Genomic DNA, 27,215 nt, shown 5'->3' on the forward strand with positions numbered 1-27,215 from the left:
TTAATGTTCACGTTGATTAAATAACTGTAGGATCAGAAGGCAAGAAGATTGTTTACCCTGCTTTTGTAAGATTGTTGAATACTGTTGAATTAGTAGTGTTTTGTATGACCCGGTTTTAAATGTGCCAAGTATATGGAAATTGTGAATCAGATTGTGCTTTTACTCCTTGAACCATATATCTGATTAGAAAACAGTTTTACATGACTTTGTTTGTTTTCTCATAGTAACAGAAAGAGAATGTCTGTAATAGTTCGAACTCCAGCAGGGCGACTACGTCTGTACTGCAAAGGGGCTGTAAGTAACCCACTACTGCTAACAGAGAATGGTGGAAATACTGCGAGCTGCTGCAGCAGCCCCATTGTTTGAAATTTTCTCTCTTCTAATGAATATTTGTTAGCTGCACACATTAGGGGCCAAATATTTAAAAGAGACTTAACCTTTTTCTCTGATTTTGTTTGCAGGCACATATAACTAGGCTTCCCAATGCCTGAGCTGAAAACCTGCCTGCATTGAAGTCAAGGGGAGTCTTGCCATTGACTTCAGTGCAGGCAGGATTCCTCCTCTGATATGCAGGTACAGTCAGGAAGCTAGACATCTAAAAACTGTGGTCTGAATCTTCAAAACTGGAGTCTGTTCTCAAGCATTTAGCCCAGTCTCTCACTTGATCTTCCCCTTTCTCCCATCTCTGTCTCTGCTGCTACTAGTTGTCCCTGATCATAATAGGCTGTGCTTGTACTTTCACCAACAGGTAGGATAATGTACCAAACTGTAGTGACTATAGAAATGGCAAGACTCAGGGTACAGCTACACTGTCTTTTTTTTGGAGGGAAGAGGTATGCAAATAGCGCTCATATTTGCATACCTTCTTGCGTTTTTTTTCTCAGAAGAGGCTTTTCTGCCATTTGGTCCTGTCTACACAGGGCCAAATGTTGGAACCCCCCCCCCCGTAAATCTCGTTTTATGAGGAAGAAGGGGGCTTTCGACATTTAGATGGGGCCAAATGGCGGAAAAGCCTCTTCTGGGGAAAAAAAGAAAGAAGGTATGCAAATACGAGTGCTCTTTGCATACCTCTTCCGAAAAAAAGAGACAGTTTAGCCATACCCTCAGACAGCCGTGTTAGTATGTGTCTGCAAAACAAGGAGTACTGTGGCATCTTGAAGTCTATTAAATTTATTTGGGCATCTTTTGTGGGTAAAAACCACTTCATTAGATGCATTAGAGTAGAAATTATAGTAGCAGGGATATGTACTAGTATATCAAAAGAAGGGAGTTACTTGTCAAATGTAGGACCAGTGTTAACGAGTCCAATTCAGTCAGGATGGATGTGGCTCACTCCCAGCAGCTAATGAAGAAGTGTGAATACCAGGAGAAGGAAAATTGCCTTTGGAATGAGAGAACTTTGTGGTAATTTGATTGTGTTAAATCTGCAAATGAATTGCAGCTCTGCTGTTTCTCTTTGTAATCTGGTTTTGAAGTATTTCTGTAGGAGGATGGCCACTTGTAAATTCATTACTGAGTTTCCAGGCAGGTTAAAGTGTTCTCCTACTGGTTTTTGTGTTACCTTCCCTTATGTCTGATTTGTGTACATTTATTCTTTGGTGTAGAGACTGTCTGATTTGGCCAATATACATGGCAGAGGGGTATTTCTGGCACATGATGGCATATATCACATTAGTGGATGTGTAGGTGGCTGAGCCTCTGATATTGTGGGTTATGTGGTTAGGTCGTGTGATGGTGTGACTTGTACAGATATGTGGACGGAGTTGGCAATGGGGTTTGTTGCAAGGATACGTTCCCATGTTAGTGTTTCTGTGGTGTGTTGCGTGGCTGCTGGTGAGTATTTGTTTCAGGCTGGGGTGCTTTCTGTAAGCCAGTCTCCCACGGGCTGTGAAAGAGAAGGATCATTTTCCAGGATAGGTTGCAGATTGTCAATGATGTACTGGAGGGTTTTAGCTGGGGGCTGTAGGAGATGGTCAATGGTGTTCTGTTATTTTCCTTGTTGAGCCTGTCCTTCAGTAGGTGACTTCTGGGTACTCATCTGGCTCTGCCAACCTGTTTCTTCACTTTTCCAGGTGGTATTTTAGTTTTAAGAATGCTTGATAGAGATCTTGAAGGTGTTTGTCTCTGTCTGAGGGATTGCATCAGATAAGGTTGTACCTTGGGGAGTGGCTGTTGACAATGTATCATTTGGTGTGCCCTGGATGGAAGCTAGAGGCAAGTAGGTAAGAGTAGCTGTCTGTAGGTTTCTGGTAAAAGGTAGTGTTTATGTGGCCATCATTTATTTGTTCTGTAATGTCTAGGAAGTGGATCTCTTGTGTGGACTGGTTCAGGCTGATATTGATAGTGGGGTGGAAATTCTTCAAGGGCCTCTTTCCCAAAGGTCCATATGATAAAGAGTCATCAATGTAGTGCAAGTAGAATAGGCATGCTAATGGATGAGAGCTGAGGAAACACTGCTCTAGGTCAGCCATACAAAATGTCATACTGTGGGATGATGCAGGTACCTATAACAGTGCGTCTGACTTGAAGGTATAAATTGTCCCCAAATCAGAAATGATTGTGGGTGAGAACAAAGTCACAGAGCTCAGCCCCCAGGGGTGCTTTGGCATCATCGGGGATAGTGTTCCTGACAGCTTATAGTTCATCCTCATGTGGAATGTTGCTCTAAAGAGTTCTACATCCATGGTGGCCAGGATGGTGTTTTCAGGAAGATTACTGATGTTCTGTAGTTTCCTCAGAAAGTCAGAGATATCTCGAAGATAGCTAGGAGTTCTGGTAGTGTAGGGTCTGAGGAGAGAGTCCACATAGCTGGACAACCCTGAAGTATGAGTGTCAATGCCTAAGATGATGGGGTGTCCAGGATTTCCATGTTTCTGGATCTTAGATAAAGATTGGGGCTCTTGAGGTGTGTCTGTGTAGATTTGGTCTCGTGCTATTGCAGAGAGTTTTTTGAGCAGTAGTTTCTTTTGGTATTCCTCAGTGGGATCAGAGCATAGTGACCTGTGGAATGATGTTGAAGAGTTGTCTGGCAGCCTTCTTTTCATAATCTGACCTATTCATGATGACCACAGCTTCTCCTTAAGGATTTAGAATTGTTTTTCTCACTACAAAGGCAATTTTCCCTCTTTTGGTATTCACATCTCCCCATCAACCGCTGGTCCTACACTTGATAAGTAACTACCTTCTTTTAATATACTAGCACATATATATCCCTGCCTCTGTAATTTCTACTCCAGTGCATCTGTTAGTGGTTTTTACCAACAAAAACTTATGCCCAAATAAATCTATTAGTCTTTAAGGTGCCACAGGACTCCTTGTTATTTTTATAAAAAATGAGAAACATCAACAATGACAGCTGTTCAGTGGAAAGTGATGGAGGGTGGCTCAATTTTATCATATAGAATTAAATCTCTGTTTATTTTAACAGTGCTACTTCCGTGACTCTTTACAGTAAAGCTCTGATTTACTGCTGTGCGCATGAGGACATTTTTAAAAATCATTTGAAAGGCAGGGCTGGATGACTCTCTACTGTACTCCAGTGTAGCTTCACTGATTTCAGTGGAGTAATGCCAGCATGAAGTCTGTGTAACAGAGGTGAATCAACTCATTGTAATTATACATTACTTCAAACTTCTGGAAAGTCACACACAAATCCACACCCAATAGAACTGACCAGGTCTGGCCTCTGCATTTCCAGTCCCATCACAGTTCTTACCATTTCTGTTTTTACACTGCTGTTCTCGTCTTCTCGCTGTTGTTTTTGTGTTGCTGTGTGTTAGAGCTGTTATATATCACAGAACTAGCACTGGGAAGACGAAAGAGGAGAGAGATTGTGGTGCTCCACTGACATTAGTGGAAGTTTTGCCATTGTTTTCAGTGGGAACAAGATAAGACCCTTTCGCAGCCAGAAAGGGGCCATAACAATCGCAAGATCAGGGGAGGAAAGAATCATCCTAAAAGTTAGCTTGTTTTGTTTTAAGAAAAGTTGTTACCATAACGTTTGAAAGTGAGTTTGTATTTTCCTCTCTTGGTTTCATAAAATAATGAAGGTGATTATTAAAAATTATTTATGTAAAATGGTGTTTGAAGTACATCTAGATATAAAAGAAAAAAAACTTTATTTTTAATGTTTTTTATACTTTTTTCAGTTCTTGATTTATCAGGCAAGCTGTCTCTTTCCATTCCTTCGCCCTCTCCCTTCCCACCTTTATCAGTCACAGAAATACTCACAGGCAGTAATGGCTGGGGTACCGTTTTCTAGATTTTTATAACAGTGTAATGAGTTTGGAGGCAACAGAAGAAAAATCTAAAGAAACAGTATGTGTGTTCGTATTTGGTTTTCTAAATGGAGCTAGAAATTTGTAGATACTTCCATGTTCACTTTAAGCACCTCACATCAGTTAGATCTGGGGGTGGGGGTTTGAACACTTGTGCATTGCAGGCACTTGAATGGAAAGTTTACATGTGAATTTACTCTTTATATTTAATTTGGTTTTAATAGGATAATGTTATTTTTGAGAGACTTTCAAAAGATTCCCAGTATATGGAGCAAACACTATTGCATCTTGAATACTTTGCCACAGAAGGTAAGTGAAACAGTACGCAAGTATGAATCAAACTTTCAAATTATTATTATTCTTTTATGTATTAATTTTTAAATGCCAACAGATTGTTCCATGCTGAACAAGATAATATACTTATTATACAAAGATACAAAGACAAATTCATAGGTGAGGTGTAGTATATGTAAATTAAACTCCCCTATGTGTAAAGTCTAGCAGTACTGAGTCTTGCCTAGGAATAAGGGAGATAGGGACTTGTTTCTGATCTCATCTTTCCCAACTGTAAATCAGGAGTAGCTAAGCTGAAATCAGTGGAATTACAGCAGTGTAAAATCAGAAGACATGAAAATTAGGCCCTCCGCATCTCAACATACAACCTGAGAGAGCTGGTTTACATTACAACTTTGACTCATGTAGAGTCATGTCTGAATTTGGTTCACTGGTCTCCCCTCCAGGAGCTTACTTTCTACAATCAAACATGCCAACTTTTTATTTTACTGGTGACAAATTCATAACACATACATTCACAAGGAAGTGCTATGAGGGTTATGGGTTTTATTTCATTTTTATACTTTTTACTTTATGACTATAAAAACATGAATTGATGGATCATTCTTCCTAAGTCTGAACCTGTTATTTTTTCAGACTAAATATTTTTTCCAGTTCTGTGAACTCCCCTATCCCCAATAATAAAATCTTTCTATTTTATATGGCACACATCCTCCTTTTGCTAGCTGACCCATGCCAGAATAAAAATCTTTACTTAGGCCTGGTCTGCTCTATACAGTTAAGTTGACATAAGTGATCCTGAGTTGACCTAGCTGTGGAAAAAAGTCTTCACTTCAATTTGACTCCTGCTGACGTAAGCGCCTCTCTATGCCAATTTAGTAACACTATCTCCCTAAGCAGCATAGAGTCGCAGATGATGTAATTAAGTTGATGCTTACATTGACTGTTTCCAGCTTTCAGGGGCTATGCCACAATGCCCCACACTGATAGTCCAGTTGATACAAGCACTCCTGGTGAGAACACGCACTTCTGAAAGAAGTGACACTGAACTGTGTGCACACACAAGCAACTTAATAACACCAATGGTTGTGTGCCAGTATAAATTAAATTGACTTATTTTGTAGTGTAGACATAGTCTCATATATGTTAACCTTGATCAGCTGTCTAATAAAATGATCTGTTTCATGCTCAGTGGGGGCCTACTCTCCATTTGTTCACATAACTGTGAACCATATGCATGCATGGAGGGCGAGAATACATTCTCTTCTCCGAAAAGGAAGTATTGGGATGAGCAGTAATTTGGGATGAGTATCTGCTGTTGAAGTATAATAATGTTAATGCTTATCAACCTCACTGGGGTTTTCAACCTCAAATGTAAAATTAGAAGACGGAAGATACTGTTGTTGCTCCAATATTGATAAATTGCAATATTGAAAATTAAGAAGAGATTTGTGCATATTAGGCCTGCTACTGATCTTGATTACACTGATATAAATCCTACATAATCAGTGGAATTGTCTAGATTTATGCCAGTGTAAATTAATCCACAATCTTCCTTATTTGGGTTAAATTGGCTTGCTTTACTAGAGCTAAATGTCGCTTTACTTATGTATGCATAACTGTCATTTACTCCAGGAGAGGGACAGGTGTTTAGCATCAGCTGGTTCATTCCAGAAGGATTTTAATGATGTGACCCTCCCCATCATTAGGTTAATGTGTGCAACATCTATATTCTGTTTGGTAGGTTTGAGGACTCTGTGCATTGCATATGCAGACCTGTCAGAAGATTCTTATCAAGAATGGTTAAATGTTTATAATGAAGCCAGCACAACTTTGAAAGACAGAACTCAAAGGTTGGAGGAGTGCTATGAGATCATTGAAAAGGTAACAAGTGCAGACATTTACACTGCTGTGGGCAAAATCCTGCTTACCTTATTCATGTGAATAGTTCCATAGGCATCAAGCAGGATTATTTTGCTAAATATATCACATGTTGAACTAATAAATACATCTACTGGAATACACAGCATGTATATATTTTACATACACCTATGTGCACTCTCTTTCTCTCTCTCTCCTCCTGTTGTATCCACTCCAGTTTTCATATTTATTTTTCTAGTTCTCAATCCACAAGACATTTTCAGTCTGTGACTGATTTTTTTCCCGTGATTTATCTATAAAATTACAAATAACACAGTTAAATTATTACAGTGTATAAAAAAATCCCCTCTCCTTTGGCTAATGGATTACTGAAATTTTCTTAGAGTTAAAACTGGTAAATAGGACCGCATCTTTATTTGGCAAAGTTAGCTGCTTTTACTTCTGCAGTATTTTGTCTGCCATATTTTCTATAATATGTCCAAATCCTTTCCTGCCGTGCCCCTAAAATTTCAGAAAAATGTGCGTAACTCTGTAGCACTAACTAGTTGTATGGGACATTCTTTTTCTTTCCAGAAATATGGAATATGTAGATACAGTACAGATACTTGAATTGTTCAGTATTCATTCCATTTGTGTTATATATGACCTGATTATATCCGTAAATAATTGCAATAATTTTAGCCTTGAGTGATTGTATGCAGGCTGTGTATACATTTTATGGGAGGGAAAATAGCTTTAAATGACGTGACTCCAGGTGTTTTCTGAGCTTCAGAAATACAGATTATGACCAGTCAAGCGTGTTTCTATGGTGATTAGTAAATGCGCCAGTATGTATGTTCATCTGCCGGTAGTTTTAAAGTTGTGGAGCTTCAGTTAATTACTTTTGAAATGTTGCCATCTTCCTGATCAGAAACATTTGGTTCCTAATATATATTTCTGAAATGTGGGCTGTATGCAGAAGAAATAGAAGAGCTACACCAAAAAATACTGTACTATATTTCTTTTTTAAGTAGTGTTTCTATGGGTGCTCCACTGTAGGTGCTCTTGCAACCCTACACTGCTGATCAGAGAAATTCAATAGCAATGTCTGTTAGGCTCACACATGCTTCTACTGCACCACGAGACTAGTCTGCACGCATGGGCAAACCTTCCTCAGGTCCTTCTCCACTGCTTCTAGCCAGAGTTGAAGCTATTAGTAGTCCATTATAAGTATTGCTTTGTTTTACATATCTATAGCTAGTTAGTTTTCCATTTATAGTTCTAGGTTTTTTCCTCCTTTCTTATTTTACCCTTGAAAATAAACAAAACCTTCATTTTTTTCCTACTCCTTTCTCTTCTTCTGCTGGGGTATGCCCCGTTTGCCTCTCAAAAAATCCTGATTGCAGACAAATACTCCTAGTCACAGTGCATCATTGCCTCAAGGAAGGCCTCATTCAGCAAAAGTGTAGAAGAAAGTGAAATTCCCTAAGTGCAAACTACCTGGCCCACATTCTTCATCCTAGTTCTCTATGTGCAAACAGTGGTTTTGACAGATGGGTCAAAGAGCTTTTAAACCATCATCTACCTGATTTAGCTAACCAACGTGTTATATGCATTTGGCCACCAATTGTCAGCAATCTGCTGTGTCTGCGAACACTAACATTAGACTGATGGATCCTAGAGATCATTCAGACGGGGTACTCTATTCATTTTACCTCTCCCCCCTTTCCTGTTCCTCTCACAAGCATCTACTATGAAAAGAGGTATATTGTCTCCTCCATCTGGAGCCACAGTACCAGTATCTCAACATCTATGAGGCAAAGAATTTTTCTATTTTCTAGTATCCAAAAGAAAGGGAGCTTAGAGAGACCTATATGAAGTCTCAGACCTCAAAAATTCAAGATGGTCACTTTATCATCCAGCACTGGAACAGGGAAACTGGTTTGCCCATTTTCATACCTCAGTCCTACCAACTCACAGATGATCTCAGTTTCACTCTGGGAAATCACCACCACCAATACAGAGTGCTCCTTTTTGGGCTGTCACTGGTCCCAGGAGTATTTTCCAGTGTTCTCTCAGTGTCATCCATTAATTTGAATTCCCAAAAGGATAATGATCTGTCTTTACCCAGACTATTGTCTCCTCAGAGCCCGATCTCGCCAGGAGGCTCACCAAGTCACCAAATCTACGATGTGCTTGTTTACAGAACTGAGCCTACAGATCAATACCCAGAAGTCAACCCGTACTCACTGCAATGCCTGGAATTCATAGAGGCTGTCCTCAACTTGTTAGAGGTCAGACCCTCCTGTCTTAACATGTTCCTGTCCTTAGTTATGCTCATAGACCCTGTTTAAAGCAGCCTGCAGATATCAGTCAGGCTTTGCCTCCAACTCTTGGGGCATATGGCAGCAGACACAGTGGTACTACCACACACCAGATGTCACATGCAGTGCCTCCAGATGTGGTTCAGCTTAATTTGCAGACCAAAGAGAGACAGATTGGACACATTTCTGTCATCACCCAAAGGGATCAAAATTTCTTTTGACTGGTGGAAGGACCCAGCCAAGATTTGCAAAGGGATTCCCCTTCTCACAAACATTACCATTATTGCTTTTCACCACCAACACATCATTCATAGAGTGGGGGTGTGCATCTAAACAGCATGACAACACAAGACAAATTGTTGCCCAGGAAGATGTCCTTTCACATCAGTTTCCTTGAGCTAAGAGCAGTCAGGAATGCCCTTGCATTCAATTCCTTCTGCTGATCGCAGGATGGCACTCAAAGATCCCGACGAGCAAGATAGGCTGTATGTACTACGTCAATCAATGGGAGGGTGAGATAGAGCCAGTTCACCTTCCCTATGTGCAGAAATGATGAGGCTGTGCCATTGGTGAATGTCCCACAAAGCTATGTTGCCTGCAACATTCCTCTCAGGCACACAAAATGTGATAGACAGTTTCAGTCACAAATTCCCACATAACAAGGAATGGGAGCTACACTCAACAGTATTTCACAATGTATTTGGACGATGGGGGACACTGTCCACAGATATGTTTCACTTACCTAAACAAGAAATGTTCATGCTACTGGTTCAGAACGGGGATGAATCTACACTCCCTGGGCGATGCTTTCCTTAGCTCTGGAACAGGGACTTTCTCTGTGCCTTCCCTTCATTTCTCCTACTGTTGAAGGTCCTGCAGAAAATAAAAAGATAATAAAAAGATGGAGCCCATGTCATTCTCATTACTTCTACTTGGCAAAGATTGACCTGGTATCCTTACCTATAGTAGCTCAAATCTCTCTCTGATTCACTCCATAGGTCCTCTCAGACAATAGAGGATGTACCCTATATAACAATTTGGGGATTCTCTGCCACAAGGCATGGCTCCTGCTTGGTTCCAACACCTAGAAAGCTCCTGTTCAAGAGAGGTACAAGAGGTTCTGTTCTACAGCAGAAAGTCCTTGACTCAACATACTTACCTGCAAAAATGGTCCAGGTTTTAAATTTGATGCACATCCCAACAAGTCTCCCCCAACATACATGAATCTTCCACACATCCTGGACTGTGGATTAATCCTGAATAAATTGGGTCTCTCTCAGCACTCTTTCATGGTGCAGCTAGCCACTGTTACAGCTTTCCACCATGCTGTTGAGGGGTATTTAGTGCTGTCACACTCAAACACTAAGGGTATGTCTACACTAGCTCGTTAGTTCGAGCTAGGTAGGCAAATGAGGGCAACCGGAGTTGCAAATGAAGCCCGGGATTTAAATATCCCGGGCTTCATTTGCATGTTCCCGGGCGCCACCATTTTTAAATCCCCCTTAGTCCGAACTCCGTGCTCGCGGCTACACGCGGCACCGAGTAGGTAGTTCGAATTAGAGATCCTAATTCTAACTACTGTTACTTCTCATGGAAGTTGATTTCCTTATCTGTCTCCTTTAAGAATGTCCCTGCTGTGGAGATCTGTAGACTGACAACATGGTTATCAGCCCACACTTTCTCAGAACATTATGTAATCACCAGGAACTCTGCTGCCAGCATCATCTTTGGTTGTACAACAGTGTGATTTGTGTGTGATTTATAATGGACTCAATGCTGAAGCCCCAGCCCTCCAGAAGGCACACCCACAGGGACACTACTCAAAGTACTCACTTTGTGCAGTAACAATGGTTCTTCAGGATGTCTCTCTCTGTGGGTGCTCCAAACCTCCTCCTCCTCCCCTCTTTTTCTAAGTTCTTGTCAATGTCTCTGTGAGAGAGAAGGAACCCAAGGGTGTTCACCTACACACGCTGACTTGCCTCAGGAGCAGCAAGAGGAGAAACAGATCATGTGCAGGCTTATTGGACACTATTACCGAAGTTCTCTGATCAGCAGTGCAGATACACCTACAGTGAAGCGCCCACAAGGACGCATATCTCAAAGAGCTATTGTTACGGCACTAGGTGAATAACTTCTTCATTGCTTGTCAAAACACTGCATTAGTGATGAGGCACAGCTCACAGTCATTAATGCCCTCTTTTAAGTGTGTTCTAAGCAGATATTGGCCTAAAGAAAACAACCCCTCAAATTCTGATGTTTGTTTAAGGATTTACTGCTTCTTGGAGCTACAGCCATTGAGGACCGCCTTCAAGCAGGTGTTCCAGAAACTATAGCAACACTAATGAAAGCAGAAATCAAGATATGGATCCTGACAGGCGACAAACAAGAAACAGCTATCAACATAGGTAGCAACAGCATCCTTCATATTTTATTTTGCCTTGAATTCACTTGATACAGAAGTGTGAAAATACATAGCAAATCTGTGCACTGAGGTAACTGATATTAGTGATTAAGAAGCCATTGTAATATCCATTGAATGAAAATGTTTACCGGTGTTTAAAGTAAAATCTAGTTTGTATATTTGCAGATGAAAGTAGCATTCCAACAGTTTGGTGAAATCCGCTTATAAGAATAAGTTCTTAAAGCTAATAGCTTAGGGCTGTATCATAATTTCCCAAAGCAAACATATCTCAATTCTGCATGGAGATCTGAGAGAGAGAGAGCGGGAGAGCAGAATATTTAAATTGATATCCATGGGACATAGTTGAGGAGAATTTGGCCTTTTAGGTTAGAATGGTGTATCTGCTCCACAACAGGCGTTACTGAATATTGAGGAAACTGAGCCTGTCCGTAGATGTGAAAATAAGTTACAAGGGAGCATAGGTAAACTGTCACTGCTTAATTGAAGTAAAAGGCATCACCCCTAACTCCAGCTTTAACACATATTTCTAGTGTACATATTGGGTGATAGATTCATAGAACTGTACTGCTGTTTCCCAGAAGGGCAGAAGGAGAGGGCCAACGGGCTGGCCTCCATGAGTGGGAACTCAGGCTGGGGCTGGACAGAAGGATCCAGTAAGCTGGATGTGGCCTGCAGGCCATAGTTTATCCCCCTCTGAGCGAAAGTGTGGGGGTAGGAACTGGAGATAACAGGGCAAGAAGACTGGGATTGGGAAATCCAGGGGGTGAGACAAGAGTTTACGAAAGAGACTTGATTTGGGATAAGGAGCCTGTGGAATAAAGACTGGATTTGGGTAGTCACGGAGAATGGTACTGAAATAAGGAACAAGAGGTGGAGAATGGACAGGACCGGGACATAATGTTGCCATCCCTCCCAGTTTCGCTGGGAATCTCCTAGAACCGGTTCGATCTTTCAGAGGCTAAAGAAGCCAAACAAGGAGATTTTAGTCTGCCAAAAATCCAATGGTGCCAAGGGGCTAAGGCAGGCTCCTTGCCTGCCCTGGCTCTGCACTGCTCCTGGAAGTGGCCGGTATGTCCCTGCAGCCCCTAAAGGAAAGGAGATGGTCTCAGTGTGCTGCTCCTTTCCCAAGAGCCAACTCCCAAGCTCCTGTTATCCAGGAACTGCAGCCAATGGGTGCTATGGCAGTGGTGCTGCAGGTGAGGACAGTGTGTGGAGCGAGCCACCCCCGTCCATGTCCAGGGAGCCTGCCTTAGCCCTGCTGTGCTGCTGTCTGGGAGCACCCCAATCCCCACCCCAGGCCTGAGCCCACTCAGGGAGCAATTTCTTCAACAGGACACCTGCCTCATTCAGTGCATAGGACAGACCTGTTCTGAGGGTAAATCAGGGATGTGTAGTGAAGGAGGCTGTTGTAGAACAGTTGCTTAATTTTTTGCTCCAGTTGAGCTCTGTCTAGTGAATGAGCTAGAAAGAGAAGGCAGTTGAATGTGGCCCTGGAGCATTAGATTCTAGTTTCTATGTGATGCTAATCACATCACTTAAACCACATGTTCTAGAGTAGTCAATGAGGGTACATGTACCCAGCTGGCAGTAGCCAGTGGCAGCAAACCTCAGAGTCTGAATTGACAGACTTTTGGGGCTCACGCTATTGTGCTAAAAAGAGCTTTTAACTTGTGGCTCAGGCTCCAGCCTTCACACCCCAAGCTCAAGCCTGAATTGCAACATCTACATAGCTATTTATAGCATGGTAACTATGTTTAGGAACTCTTTTAAACCAGGCTTAGGGTATGTCTACACTGCAGAGTTTTTCCGGAAAAACAGCCATTTTTCCAGAAGAACTACACTTACATCCACACGGCTATTGCGTTCTTTCAGCAGAAAGTCGGAAGAACAGAGGGGGTTTTTTTTGACAGTGGTAAACCTCTTTCTACGAGGAAGAAGCCTTTTTCCAAAAAAGATTTTTCGGAAAAAGGCGTGTGTGGACGTGGAACACAGTGTTTTTTTGAAAGAAGAGGCCTCTGGGAAAAACCATAGTTGCCCTGGTGGCCACTCCGTCCACAGTAATCACAGCTGAAATGCGAGATAGCATCCAATGAATGTGGATGCTATCTTTCGAAAAAGCGCATTGCTTTTTCGTTGCACTTTTGCTGTGTAAATGCTTTCTTTCTAAAAAAGTTTTTCCGAAGAGATCTCCAGAAAAGCTTCTTCTGAAAGAAGCCTGCAGTCTAGATGTAGTCTTACAGACTTACTGCTGAGGGTTGTGTAGGTAAACCCTAACTGTGTATTTCTCATTTTCTAGTGCTTGACTTGAGATCCTGGAGTCTGATTTGCAGAAGTGCTGATTACCCAAAGCAGCAAATGGAAGTGGGAGGTGTGCTTGTGCATATAAAGTGCTATCTGATGCTAAGTACTCTAAAAAATCAGATCCAGGGTATCACACCCAAAATTAGTGGATATGTTTGACTTGAATCTCTGTGTACCTCAGTTCTCTGTGTACCTCAGTATTGTAATAAATACTGTCTTATCTCAGAAGTGTTCTGAAAATAAATTGTGAAATACAAATATACTATAATGATGACCACCATAGAAAAGCCGCAGAGGAAATGCATAGTTTGCAATAACAAAGGGATAGGCCCACACATTAAACAATGAGGGGGAAAAAACCTGCTGATTAAGTAAGCACTGTTCCTTGGAGCAGCAGGTTTGCAAAAATGTTGGTGGTGCACTGAAAGCCCCAAGCCTGCACCACTCTCCCACTCAAACTCTCCCCGGCCTAAGGCTCTGAGAGGGAGTTTGGGTGGGGGAGAGGTGCGGTCTTGGGGAGGAATTTTGAGTGTTGGAGTAGGGAATTGAAGGTCAGGGGAGGGTAAGGCTCAGGGAGGGAGTATGGGTGCAGGTGAGGTGAAGGGTGGAACTTTGGGGGAGTCTGTGGTGCAGGCTCTGGGAGGCGGTTTGGAGGCTGGAGAGGAGGGGAGAGTTTGGGGGCAGGACAGGGAGTGGGAGGACAGGGTGCAGGCTCTAAAGGGAGTGGGATGCACAAGGTGGTATGTGGGGGGGGGGGTTGGGGAGAGCAACACTTACCTAGGGTCTTCTCCTTCTGACTCTTGTGGAAGCAGGGGGCTCTGGGCTTTTCTGTCCCTGCATGTTCCCTGGCCGTTTCTGCTGTCCCATGCACCACCCCCCCCCCCAATCCTGCCTGCCACCACCAGGTGATTAACACACTCTGGGGTGCCCTGCTGCCACCACCGGCAGCACAGAGAGGTTCGAGTGACTTCTGGCCACTTGCTTCCTATGGCTGTTGGCATGTGTGTCCCTGTGGCCTGGGGATGGGGGTATGGAGTCTCAGTGCACTGTGGGCATAGCCATGGGTGGGCCTGAGCAGGCTGTGGCCCACCCACTTTGTACCCAGGTGCAACTCCCTCCAGCCTGCCCAGTGTTCCACCCAGATAGTGGGGCCAGGGCATGGGGCTTACTGACCCATCTCTCCTGTTCCGCTCCCCTTTTCCTCATATTCTTGTCCACCCACCTGAACTTGGGACCAGCCCAAGTGGGCCCTTCTGGCTATGCCATTGCTGTGGATTACTCTAGCTGCTGGAGAAGTTCATGGCCTGGAGACCCCTGCATCACCCACACAGCCCCCTGCTGCAGGGACATACATGCTGGTAGTTGGGGTAAGTGAGTGGGCTGGAAACCGCTCTAACTCCTCTGCACCTCCGTCCCCGCCCCCCGGGACATTTTAAATCACCTAGAGGTGATGGTGGGGCCAGGGGATGCACAGAGGGAGTTCTCGAGCAGCAGGAGGGCCAGGGGAAGCAGGGGGTAGGGAGCACAGGCAGGCAATGAGATTTGATGGAGCCCAGGAATATTCCTGGTTCCAGGACATGAGCCTATATAACTCACCCCCTTTGCTGTCTATCCTGAGGCAGAGGTCCGGTGAAAAAAAAAGAGTTGCAATTGAAGACTGTTTGATGATGCATATGTACAATTGGGCCTGAAAAAGTTGCTCGGGGAACCTTCATTCTGGCATTTCTTCACATCTGAATGCTTGGGTTTGCAACCTTAATGCTCTTTTATTGTAATTTTTCCTGTCTAGTGCATATATAAATACTGTATTGACTTCTACTGAGGAAAGACGGCTATGGAATATATCATTCAGTGCTGTGTATCTTATTTCCAGAAAGATATAGACAAACTGGAGAGAGTTCAGAGAAGACCGGAAAAAAAAAAAAGATTAAGTGTCTGAAGGATTGACATATGAGAAAAGATTAAAGGAACTATGAGTTAAATCCTGGCCCCATTGAAGTCAGTGGGAATTTTGCCATTGACTTCAGTGGAGCCAGAATTTCACCCTAAATCTCTAAATCTTGGCTAAGTCTTAACTACATAGGACATGACTGCCTACAAATTTTAAGAGTGTGTACAGTAAGGTGGGAAAACATTTTTTCAGCATGATACAAAGGGGACTACTTGAAGTAGTGGTATGAAATTAGAGAAAGAAGAATGTGGGATAAATATCCGGAGAAACTTCCTGAGTATCAGATGGTGGAGTAAATACTATAAGGGTTTGTCTAAATGTGCGGCTCTGCTGCTGTAACACTTAGTGAAGAAGCTACATATGCTGACCAGAGAGTGTTTTCCATCAGCGTAGGTATACCATCTTCCTGAGAGGCGGTACCTGTGTCAATGAGTAGAGCCATCCCGTCCAGAGGATGGTTTGGGGCAACCAACCTGGGCCCCACACTTTGGGGGCTCCTGCACTGCATGGGGCAGCTTGGGGTGGTAGTGGGAGGACCTGGCACTGGTATCAGGGCTCAGGCACACCCCTTTACTCATGTGTAGCAGCAGGAAGCAGAGTGACCTGGCCCCAGCCTGCTCTGCTCTGCCAGCTCCCAGCATCACTCGGGGCATGGAGCTTGAGGAAGAAAGGCAACTGGTGCTTGTGACGGGAGGGGTGCAGGGAAGAACACTTTGAGGAATATCGGCAGGGGAAATGAGGGTCCCATTTACCATTAAAATGTTGGAGGAGGTACAGAGGTGTGCTGCACCAACCAAGTGCTACCAAAAGTCACCTATGGGGGAAAAGGGCAGAGTGGAGTGGGGTGGGGTGGAGCAGGAGCAGGAAGAAGGGGGCAGAGCCTTGGGTGAAGGGGAGGTGTTATTCCCGGCCTCACAGCTCCCGAGGACTGGTTCTGTCAATGAAGCTTGTCTACACTAGGGTTTAGTATAACTGCATCACTCAAGGGGGTGAATTTTCCATAGCTGTGAGTGACGTAGTTATACCAACAAATTCCTAGCACGGACCAAGCCTCAGGGAGGTGCTGGCAACCCTTTGCTTGAGATCATTAAGAGCAGATAAAATGCCACCATGATGACAATACTCAATAGATAGGGGAATGGGCTATGGATGTTGTTTTCCATCTCTGTAACTTTCCATGTTCATGTGACCTTTTTGGCTGGAATTCAGATGAATCTGGAGATTGATGCTGAAAATGTAACTGCCAATTTTAAGCCAGTGGAATATATCTGGTTTGAACAGGGAAGGGCAATGACCAAGATATCCTTCCCCCTCAGCATACACTACAGATTGCTACATATTTTGAGTCACTTCTTCCTTAGCTATTTGCACTAACTCAGTCCTCAGAAGGACCTATCCAGCTCAAACTTAAAAAACAACAAATAGTCTTTAAAGTGCTACCAGACTAACAAAACATGAATGGTATCATGAGCTTTTGTGGGCACAGCCCACTTCTTCAGATGACCAGAGTGTTGGATGTCCAGTCATCTGAAGAAGTGGGCTGTGCCCACAAAAGCTCATGATACCATCTACACGTTTTGTTAGTTTTTCAAGTGCTACTAGACTATTTGTTGTTTTTTAAGTTTATCCTGTACAGACTAACTTGGCTACCCCCTGAAGCTATCCAGCTCAGTCCTGTGCAGCTAGTTTTCATGCTGAGACAAGTTTGCTTTCACCGACAGGTAGTCTTGGTATATTGGCTCCTTCACAGCTTCATGTCCATTAGAGGGAGTCAGTGTTACTTTATGCCATTGAGATCCATCAATGGACGTTACAGAAACTCTGTGGGGGCTAGCTTCTAATTTACTGCCCATCATGCTGTGACTGACCATTCAAATACTGCACTGCCCTCTAATGACATTCAAGAAGGAGTCTGCAGCAGAAATAAACCAACTGATTATCAGTAAGAAATTAAAAAGCCCATCTCATTCCCAGTGCCATGGTAGAGGAGGCTATGTTTTCCATGACCATCTAGATAAAGTGCCTGCACTGTATGCAGATGCAACAGTGGACTTATGAAAAACTTTCAATTATCTAAGCTATTTGAGCAAGCAGGCATATGTGCCTGCAGGGCCCTGGTCCAAAGCAGAGCCCTAGGTACTGTCACAATACAAATAGTAATTATATAAGAAAAGGAGTAGCTTTCCTTCTGATTGTCTCTGTTTTGCATGCGAATGCGAGTTTATTTAAAAAATATTTTGTGTATTTTTAGAGACCACTTTGAAAACAATCTATGGGTATGTCTACACTACCCCGCTAGTTCAAACTAGCGGGGTAATGTAGGCATACCGCAATTGCAAATGAAGCCCGGGGTTTGAATTTCCCGGGCTTCATTTGCATAAGCGGGGCGCCGCCATTTTTAAATCCCCGCTCGTTCGAACCCCGTGCCGCGCGGCTACACGCGGCACGAACTAGGTAGTTCGAACTAGGCTTCCTAGTTCGAACTACCTAGTTCGTGCCGCGTGTAGCCGCGCGGCACGGGGTTCGAACGAGCGGGGATTTAAAAATGGCGGCGCCCCGCTTATGCAAATGAAGCCCGGGAAATTCAAACCCCGGGCTTCATTTGCAATTGCGGTATGCCTATATTACCCCGCTAATTCGAACTAGCGGGGTAGTGTAGACATACCCTCAGAGTCTGAAACAAGTGAAACACCATCTCTCTAGATCTTGAAATTATTTTCTTGGTAAGGCTGATGAGCAATGTACCTATTTCAACCATGATCTTGAATAACCAAACAATTTTAGAAAGTTCCGTCTTCCACTAAACAGAATTGGTCCAAATTTCCTGATTTGGATTTCTATCCATAGCAAACATCTGTTGCTCTGCAGAACTTGTGCCCACATGCTTATCTGTCTTAGGGTATGTCTACACTACCACCCTAGTTCGAACTAGGGTGGTAATGTAGGCAACCGGAGTTGCAAATGAAGTCCGGGATTTGAATTTCCCGGGCTTCACTTGCATCTCGCCGGGCGCCGCCATTTTTAAATGTCCGCTAGTGCGGACTCCGTGCCACGCGGCTACACGCGGCACAGACTAGGTAGTTCGGACTGGGCTTCCTATTCCGAACTACCGTTACTCCTCGTGAAACAAGGATTTCCTCGTGAAACGAGGAGTAACGGTAGCTCGGAATAGGAAGCCCAGTCCGAACTACCTAGTCCATGCCGCGTGTAGCCGCGCGACACAGAGTCCGCACTAGCGGATATTTAAAAATGGCAGCACCCGGCGAGATGCAAATGAAGCCTGGGAAATTCCAATCCCGGGCTTCATTTGCAACTCCGGTTGCCTACATTACCACCCTAGTTCGAACTAGGGTGGTAGTGTAGACATACTCTTAGGGAACACTGCTTGTATCACATGCTTATGGATGTGCCACTATTTCATATAGGACAAGCAAGTACATAAATGCCTATCTACTTTAATCCTTAAGTCCTGCAGCCCTTCTTACCAAAGAGAAGCAGAGCTTCATCGTCTGGTCTTGTGAATGTACAGCCTGTCATGCACATATATGTACAGATATATATAGTCCCAGTGTTACCTTGTTGCCAAAGTCTGCAACAATCATCCTTAGCAAAACTCTCTCAGTGAAAGCTACAGTTAGCCTTCAGAAAGCACCAGTCACATTTGCCTTTTTTTTTTTTTTTTGCAAGTTTAGAAAGCTTCATCAATTGCCATTAGTTCTCCTCCTCCCCCTTTTAGGAATTACCTAGTAACATGCTGATTTTTTTAAGTAGATACTTTCTTAGCATCCTCAAATTAGCTCTGACTTTAGGCTTTTAGCTGTTTGGACAAAAGTAATTGATGAACCATTATGTATACTGTACAGATTTGCAGGTAGACTGTTCTTAGTAAGTTTCCAAGTGGCCTTTTGCCAAAATTCTGGAACTCTGTGACTTTAGCAAAGTTTCAGACACTCAGTAATTTTTATTATTTAGCTTTAAAATTGGCTTCAGTTAGTCTAAGTAAAATTTCAGATGCAGTCTGCATGACTCATATAGTTATTGTTTGCTTACTGGAATTGTGTAAGATCTCAGTGTACCTGTAGAATTCAAAGGCAGCAAAATGGATTAAACAGAATTTTCTGGAGGGTTAGTATTTCTTGTGGAAATAGGGTGGGTGACTTAATATCTAAATGTTTTAAAGAGTCATTTACCACTGCATGTGGTGTGAATCTTCTGTAAAATCAGTTTGTTGATATCAGCTTGCTTATCAAAGGACATTAGTCAACAACAACAAAAACACTTTCTTTTTATTAGGTACACTAGTAAAATGCAACAATGCACCTTTCAGAATAGTGGGTGTGTTAATTAGTGAGGTAATATATATGATTTACATAGGCTTGTTCTGTGATGGACTGAACCTTATCTGGCCTGAGAAGAAAGGGCCACTGGTTTTCACTAATTCATGTCCTTTTTGAAATTTGTACAAATGCTCAAAATATAGTAAATCTTGGAAAACAGAGGGAAACTTTTTAAAAACGGTGCCTATAAAAGATCATTGTAGTTAATGTTCAGCAGTAACATTTTGTGTACAGTTTGAATCATGTTTGTAAAACTTACTTTAAATTATTTTTTACATTTCCCTTGGAAGTATAAAGCTTTATAATCACTGTGCATAACTTCTGTCACCCTTCTACCTTTAATTTAATAGTTACTTTCAGGTAAATAAAAGTTCCAGGAGTGCCTGTCGCAGCTACTTTATGGATTTAGTTAAATTTTTGGATTAGGGATCTAGACCTCAATTTACAAGTGTGGATTGACATTTCATACCTAGCTTTGATCCAGAAATTGATCTCATTTTACCAAACTGGAGTGTCTGAACTTTTAGTTTTAATTTGCCATATTAGCACTGCCAGAAAAAACTATATTAACTGTTTGTATAGAATATCAATTTCATTTAGCAATTTTAAGTGCCCGTTATTGTACTTTTAACACTGATATCTTAAGAGGTTAGAGTACTGAAATTATGCGTAATATATAAGTATCTCATAAAACGTGATAGATTTGTGTTTTGCATCTTCCTTCTGAGCCTCTTCCTGTTCCTATTTAACTCAATGATGAAACTCCAATTGACTTTACTCATTATAGGAGTGGGCCCACTTGACTCCATAATTGCCAAGACATACAACAGACTGCTTAACGTTTTCTCCAGAACTTCTTCATCCTGCTCCAGCTGTCAAATGGCGTCTTGCTTGATTTGAAAGATGTAAAATAAAACAGCGAGCAGCAGTTTCAAAATTACTGCTCACTGTTGCAGCTGTTGTTCCAATCAAAAACTACTAGAAAATCCCTTTGAATTAGTTATACTGAATTTGTAACAGTCTACTGCATAAAGCTATAGCCATTCCCTGGGGAAAGAATAAGCCTGACATGGAGGGAAATGATTAAAGTTGTAATATCCCTTTTTTTCAGTGAAAATAAAAAATGTAGCTCTTCAGTCTGGAGCTAATTTAAGAATTCCAATTTTTCCTCCTTTAAATTCAGCATATGAGTCTTTTTCTCCCCCCCATTCCTCCGCCCCATAATGGAAATAGTGGGCTGGAATTACACTGGAGCCAATAGAATCCTTATGTGTTTTTTATTATGATGTCTGTTTTTTGTTTGTCATTACCTACTTGAAAGATTTAATTACTCTTTCTGATAGTGAGTGTCTTTGGGTGGAAGAGCATAGAAAATCATGCACTACGCAGCTTTCATATTATTAACTATTTACCAGTTATGTTTCATCGTTTTTCTTAACATATGCATAGAGCTCACTGCTGGCACCCCTCCTCTCTTATTTGTAGAAAGTAATCCTTATCTAGTCAACACAAATGTATTCATTGCAAAATATTGCCCAAAATATTATTGCAAAGGTAATGATTAGTGATGAGCATTAAGCAGAAATATCCTTGGCAAGAATAATCAAATTTTTCAAAATTATTCATTACTTACAGTCCTAAATGTTATGCAGTATAGTTGTATGCTGCTAAACAACTGCTATTTTCCACCCAAGAGCAGGCTCCATTTCAATTGTTGGTTAAAGTGATTATTTCAGATGTCAGTCCTCAATAAATCCTATAAAATATACTAGCACAATGAAAAATCTTGTAGTCTGACTACATGACTTACATTGCTGTTATGTGTGTCTTTATATGCCACTCTTACAAAAACAAACACACTTCATTCATTATTCACACTGCTGATCAGTTACTCACAACAGACTATTCCTGGAAGTAATCGGGGTGCTCATAATTTGCCCTTTAGCAGTTCTGAAATAAAGGGTGCTGAATTAAAAGTGAATTTAAAATGTTTATAATCTTTGCCATCTTTACTTGTTTTTACCTTTTACAGGGTACTCCTGCAGGCTGATTTCTCAGAATATGTCTCTCATCTTAGTGAATGAAGATTCATTGGATGTAAGTAATTCTTTCCATGGAAATTCTTGGTTCAGTCCTTTATTTGGATTGCATTTGTTTTATTTGCTCATTCTGATTCAGGAATAGTTTGAAATCAGAGCTCATTTTAGAAAGCTGCCAATCAGCAATTTTCAGCTATGTGAAAAAGGGCTGAGGTTTACTAAGTTGTGTTTCTGTGGTCTTTTATCATAGAGCAGTCACATTCACTAAAACATGGAAGCTCATGATCATTGGCTCTGTATGTCAGTAGTTTTGGTTTTTACTTTGATACTGACCATATTGGTGCAACATTCCACAGATCAGTAGGAACAGTGCTGGGCTTTAAATAATATTTATTGTACACACCTCAGGCTATGTCTAGACTATACTGATTTATTGGGAAAAGGTATACAAATTGCGCTCTGCAGTTTGCATACCTTTTTCTGATAGTTTTTTCGGAAGAGGCTTTTCTGAAATTTGGCCTGTCCACACTGGGCCAAATTTCAGAAAAGCTTCCTCTTTCAGAAGAGCCCTTCTTTCTCATGGAAGAGGAAGACAGGGCTTCCGAAAGAGCATGTCTGCTCTTCTGCAAAAAAAAGCGGACGAGCAGACGCATTCCCTGGACACCGCCCTGTAGGGTAGACGTAGCCTCAGTTCCACTAGGAGTAGCCTTTCTGCTAAGGGAAAAGCAAGTTAATTAAAATGTTTCTTCTTCTCTTAAAGCTGTATCTGATGTTAGATGTTTTGGGCAACAGTTAAGATGGTTGGAAATAGGCAGGGAAAATACACATATGCAAATTCACTGTGCAGTGCATATCATTTTGAGATAGAAGCAATATTAGAAGAGCATTGTAGTTGTACATGTCCTCAGTACTTGGGCCATGCATAGTGCATGGAATTTTCCTCCAGTGGTTATGTCTGCATATGATCCACAGATCTTGTCTCCTTTTGAAATGATGCCTGTGCTTTCTCTCCAATTGTAAAAGCAGCTCATGTGTGGCTTGAACGTCAACATTGGTTCTTGATATTGCCAAACAGCTCATGAGAGCAGCTCTAAAAGCAGCCAACTGCCAGAGATGTATAACTCTTTAACAGAGACTATGTCTACACTTATGGTGACATGTAGAATACATACCAGCATGGGTTTGAGTAGCTATAGATGGAAAAAGGTCTGTTTAGGTGAGTAAACATATGACAGAGCCTTACAGTGAGTACCCTACATGCCTCTCTACATGTCGGAGCAATGCATCCTATGTCTATACTGCTGTATTTAGCAGTTCAGTATCCTGCTAGCAGCAAAAATCTTTCCCTGCTGCTTCCCTCCTGCACATTGCTACTCTGCAGAGTGGACTCAGACTGTTTTTAACATGATGTGCCCTACATCATGGACAGTGAGTGAAGCTTCTCTTTGGGAAGGCTAACCCCCTGCTCTGCCTCTTTTTGCCAAGGCCCCACCCACTCCCGCTGCTCTCTGCACCCCCATCCTGGCACCTTCCAGGCTGAGGGGGAATTAAGAGTTGGTCAGAGCCACGAGGGGGAGGCCGAGAGCTCAGCCTTTGCTGAGGTGGAACTATCAGCCCCAGCTGGGACTGTGGTAGAGCTCTTGGCCATGGCCAGAACTCTGAGCTCAGAACATCTGTCCTCCTATCCCCAACCAGGGGTGCAGGCATGGAGCTCTGCACCTGGAGCCCATTCCCTGTTCCACCCCTTCCGTTGTGGCTTTGCACCCATTCCTCCCACTACTGCTCTCTCCCCCCCCCCACCTGCCATCCCACTCCCACTGTGGCCTCAACACCTTAAAATCTTTATTACTCCTCTGTGGCCATGGCACGGAGCAAGAATTCCTCCAGCCCTGTGGCAGGGGGGAGATTTTTCTGGAGGCCCCAAATTAGCTGGGGACCCTGGACTAAGGTAATCTGCCGCAGCTCCCCAGTGGTGTGAGGTTTGGGGAGGGTTAGCTTCCCCACACCTTCATTACACAGTGACCATGACCTACATGCTGCCAGGGTAGACAAAGCCAGAGAGAAAATCTCATTTTCTCCTACACTTTCATTGGCATGTTTCCTGGCCAGTGGTCACCAGTAGGAAAGGAATACCAAGAGGAGCAGGGAAAGAGGAAGCAAGTCAGACTTACAGGTTCACCAATCCTTCCATCTTACCTGTCCCTCTTCAGGGATCCCTCTCATGAGCACCTTCGGTGGAGCCAATTCCAACTGGGTGTGGCAGAGCTCCGGTCATTCTCCTGGGTCCTGGCTTCCTGATGGATTTTTGGTACAGGACAGAGGTTTACAGTGACCCTGCCACTGCCTCTTGATTTTCTCAGAGGCGAGGGCTCCCTGCTTAATGAGCCATTTTCATCATCATTTCACTAGTCTGAAGGACAAAATCCCTCTGTGGTCCAAAAAGTCACTTTTCCCTGGTCGCAGCCCACTGGGAAGGTTGGGGGGGGGGGGACCCTGGTCCTGCCCACTTACTCTGGGTTCCAGCCCAGTGTTCTAGGTAGATGGGGGGGATCATGCCCTTATTCCCACAGAGTAGCAGCTGCTCCATGGGTCACTTCCTCAACTGCTCCCCTGGTACCTTCTCCCTGGCACCTAGGAGAAAACACCTCTCCTGCTTGCAGTTTGTCTTCACTCTGCATTTCCTCCTCTCCAGTCCATCCCTCTTCTCCTTTCCCCTGCCTTACCTGAGGGGAAGCCTTTTATAGAGGACCAGCAGGTCCTAACTGGCTTCAGGTGTCCCATTAACCTGCTGTTGCAGGCTGGCTCTTAATGAGCCCCGGTGCTGGCTTGTCTTAATTGCTATGCAGCAGTCTCTGGCAGCCTACTCAGGGAACAGTAACCTACTCACCCAACTGCCAGTATACCTGTCCTCCACTAAATTCCTACAGCCTACTGCCTTTGGTCTGCCACATGGGACACCACTCTAAGAAGTTACCTTGTGCAGTAATGATGATTCTTCAAGATGTGCATCCCTATGGGTGCTCCACTACTCACCCTTCTCCCTCTACTTGGAGTCTGAACCACTCAACTCTGTGGTAGAGCAGGAACCAAGGGGATCACATTATGCAATGGCACCAGAAGACAGGTACTGCGCATGCATGACCCAACCAACCACTGCTATAAAAAATCTCCAATCTCCAGCGCAAGGACACACCGACACCCAGAGTGGAGCACCCACAGAGAGACTCAGCTCGAAGAACCATGTTACTGTACTAGGTGAATAACTTCATTTCTGAAGGGCTGGCAGATAGAAGACGGTAATTAGAAGATGGAGATTTGAAGCAAAAAGGTTGTCTTAATTGTCACAGTTCTGCTGCTATGCGGCTTATGTTATGATCCTCCCCCATCTGTGTGACTGCATTGTGTTCAGGCTAGACATCTTTTTATTCTGCTGTGCCAACCCGTGACCCAATGCTGCCTTACAGGGTACAAATAATTCCCACTGCCGACAAAGGATAAGACCTGTGATAGAGAAATGGCAAGGTTGTCTGTCTGAATTCTGCTGTTGCTTCTTTTGCTATCAGAGTGCAAAAGTTTGTCATCACTTATGAATGGATTGCAACAATAAAGATCACACATGTTTTCATCGTGTCTTCTGGTTACATTATCTTTTCTGTAAAATATCTCTAGTAGGGAGCATTGTACCTGTCTGCATTATAAGGGGGTATAATGTTTCTGTCATCCTGTCTGTATAAGGAAAAAGGATTTACATTGCTTTGATTTTATTTCTTTATTAAATGTATGGAATGTGCCCATTCTAGGCCCCATGTGCATACAGGTTGCACTGCTGTAAGCTGGGATTCTCTTGTCCGACAACCAGGATCAGAGAGTCTTGGTGCATTGTGAGCTATGAAGGGGCCAGGAGCCCGGCATCGTGTGTGTGTGTGTGTGGGTGGGTGGAGTGGGGTAGAGGGGAAGCCCAGCACTTGGTCAGGAGCTGGGAAAAACTATCACAGTGAGGTCCAACCTGTATATAATTACTTGTTTATATGAAGAAGGTCCAAATAAACATGTCAATCTATATGAGTCCCAATCCATCCCTAAACTCCTAGCTTTTTGGGTACATCTACACAGCAGCCTTATTTTGGAATAACTGACGTTATCCAAAACAACAAAGAGCACGCCTACACAGCAAGCCATTATTTCAAAATAACGTTGAGCTAGAGGACTTCTTACTCCATCTCCTGTAATCTTCATTTCATCAGGAGTAAGTGAAGTCACAGGAAGAGCATTCTCTCTCGGACATCCTGCTGTGTAGACAGCGCCAAAAGCCGAATTAAGATATTTCTACTTCTGCTACACAGTTGATGTTACAGTTGAAGTTGTGTAGCTTAATTGACTTTTTCTCTGCTGTTAAGATGTGCATTTTGAGTGCTCTGTTTCTTTTTCATTGGAATTAAATGGTGCATTGTTTTGGCTTTCCCATTTTCTAACTGAAAATTATGACTGTAGAGGGATTGATGGACTGGTTCAATCCAGAGAAGGAGTGGGGGGGAAAAATATCTGGAGGAAATAAGAGGTGGATACCTTCCCAATATTAGGTGTTTAACCACATTTGATGGAATGCTGTATAATCCAGGGTTGTGAAAAAGTCTTCATTTTCTTTTTTTTCCCTTTTTTTCTGAGAACATTTTTTCCCTTGTTGAGATAAAAGAGGTTTTACTTTTTTATTTTTTTAAAATTTCTGTGTTACTCTAATGTAATTATTTGAACAACACAGAAATTTGGAAGTTGTTTATCTTTGGAAACATGAGTCTGTAAATTCAAGCTGTGAATGAAACCTTTTTAAGTATTCTAAGTGTTAAAGAAAAGTGATAAGACCATTATCTTTTGAAAATGGTGAGACCGTTCATAGATCTCACTACAACCTTGAGGGAGAAATGGGAGAAGTCACTGTAGAATGTCAAGAGAGAGATGCTTGGATAGAAGAATCAGCTGTCACTTAATTGGAAGAGAGGAGTGAGTAAAGTTCTTAACTCTCATGGAAGTTGGCTTGCTAGCACCTAGGGTACAGCTACACAGCTGTGTTATTTTGGAATAACTGATGTTATTACTGTGTAAATACCCAGACATGTAGTCATCCCCCCCTTCCACTGGTGTGTCATGACATGAGGTGGCTGACCATGGAGATGAGCTACAATAGGTGTTTTGCTTAAAGATTATCGAGTATTTTTGCAGAGAAGGTGTCTGTGGGGAGCTTTATTGTTTTGTAAATTATACTAAAATCTGAAAATTAGAAGAATAAACACTGACATTTATGGTTATCCTTTGGCTATTGTAAATCATCTATTAATATTACTCTTGGTCATTTCGTTTGTGATTCATTAAAATATTAGACAGTAAGAGATAAATCATTATTGGGTGCACTGAT

The 27,215-nt window shown here is 42.7% G+C and overlaps 1 protein-coding gene and 1 long non-coding RNA gene across 4 annotated transcripts in view; one reads left to right on the forward strand and one right to left on the reverse strand.

Annotated features, from left to right (window-relative positions):
- Positions 1-27,215, forward strand: part of ATP8A2 (ATPase phospholipid transporting 8A2) — a 558,954-nt gene that overhangs the window by 89,562 nt on the left and 442,177 nt on the right. The window contains exons 19-23 of the mRNA XM_014581486.3: positions 225-294; positions 4,502-4,586; positions 6,316-6,455; positions 11,022-11,160; positions 21,799-21,863. Coding sequence (XP_014436972.2) covers positions 225-294; positions 4,502-4,586; positions 6,316-6,455; positions 11,022-11,160; positions 21,799-21,863 — 499 coding nt within the window. The remainder of the gene's footprint in view (positions 1-224; positions 295-4,501; positions 4,587-6,315; positions 6,456-11,021; positions 11,161-21,798; positions 21,864-27,215) is intronic.
- The window catches only part of LOC142826537 (uncharacterized), a 39,874-nt gene that overhangs the window by 9,542 nt on the left and 3,117 nt on the right, over positions 1-27,215 (reverse strand). The window contains exons 2-4 of one of the 3 annotated variants that reach the window (XR_012900734.1): positions 10,589-10,684; positions 9,716-9,850; positions 9,498-9,628 (exon numbers count right to left, since the gene is read on the reverse strand). This is a non-coding gene — a long non-coding RNA (uncharacterized LOC142826537). The remainder of the gene's footprint in view (positions 1-9,497; positions 9,629-9,715; positions 9,851-10,588; positions 10,685-27,215) is intronic. The other 2 variants (XR_012900733.1, XR_012900736.1) reach the window with 2 other exon arrangements.

The sequence above is a fragment of the Pelodiscus sinensis genome, chromosome 1, assembly GCF_049634645.1.
Source record: "Pelodiscus sinensis isolate JC-2024 chromosome 1, ASM4963464v1, whole genome shotgun sequence".
Taxonomy (NCBI): domain Eukaryota; kingdom Metazoa; phylum Chordata; order Testudines; family Trionychidae; genus Pelodiscus; species Pelodiscus sinensis.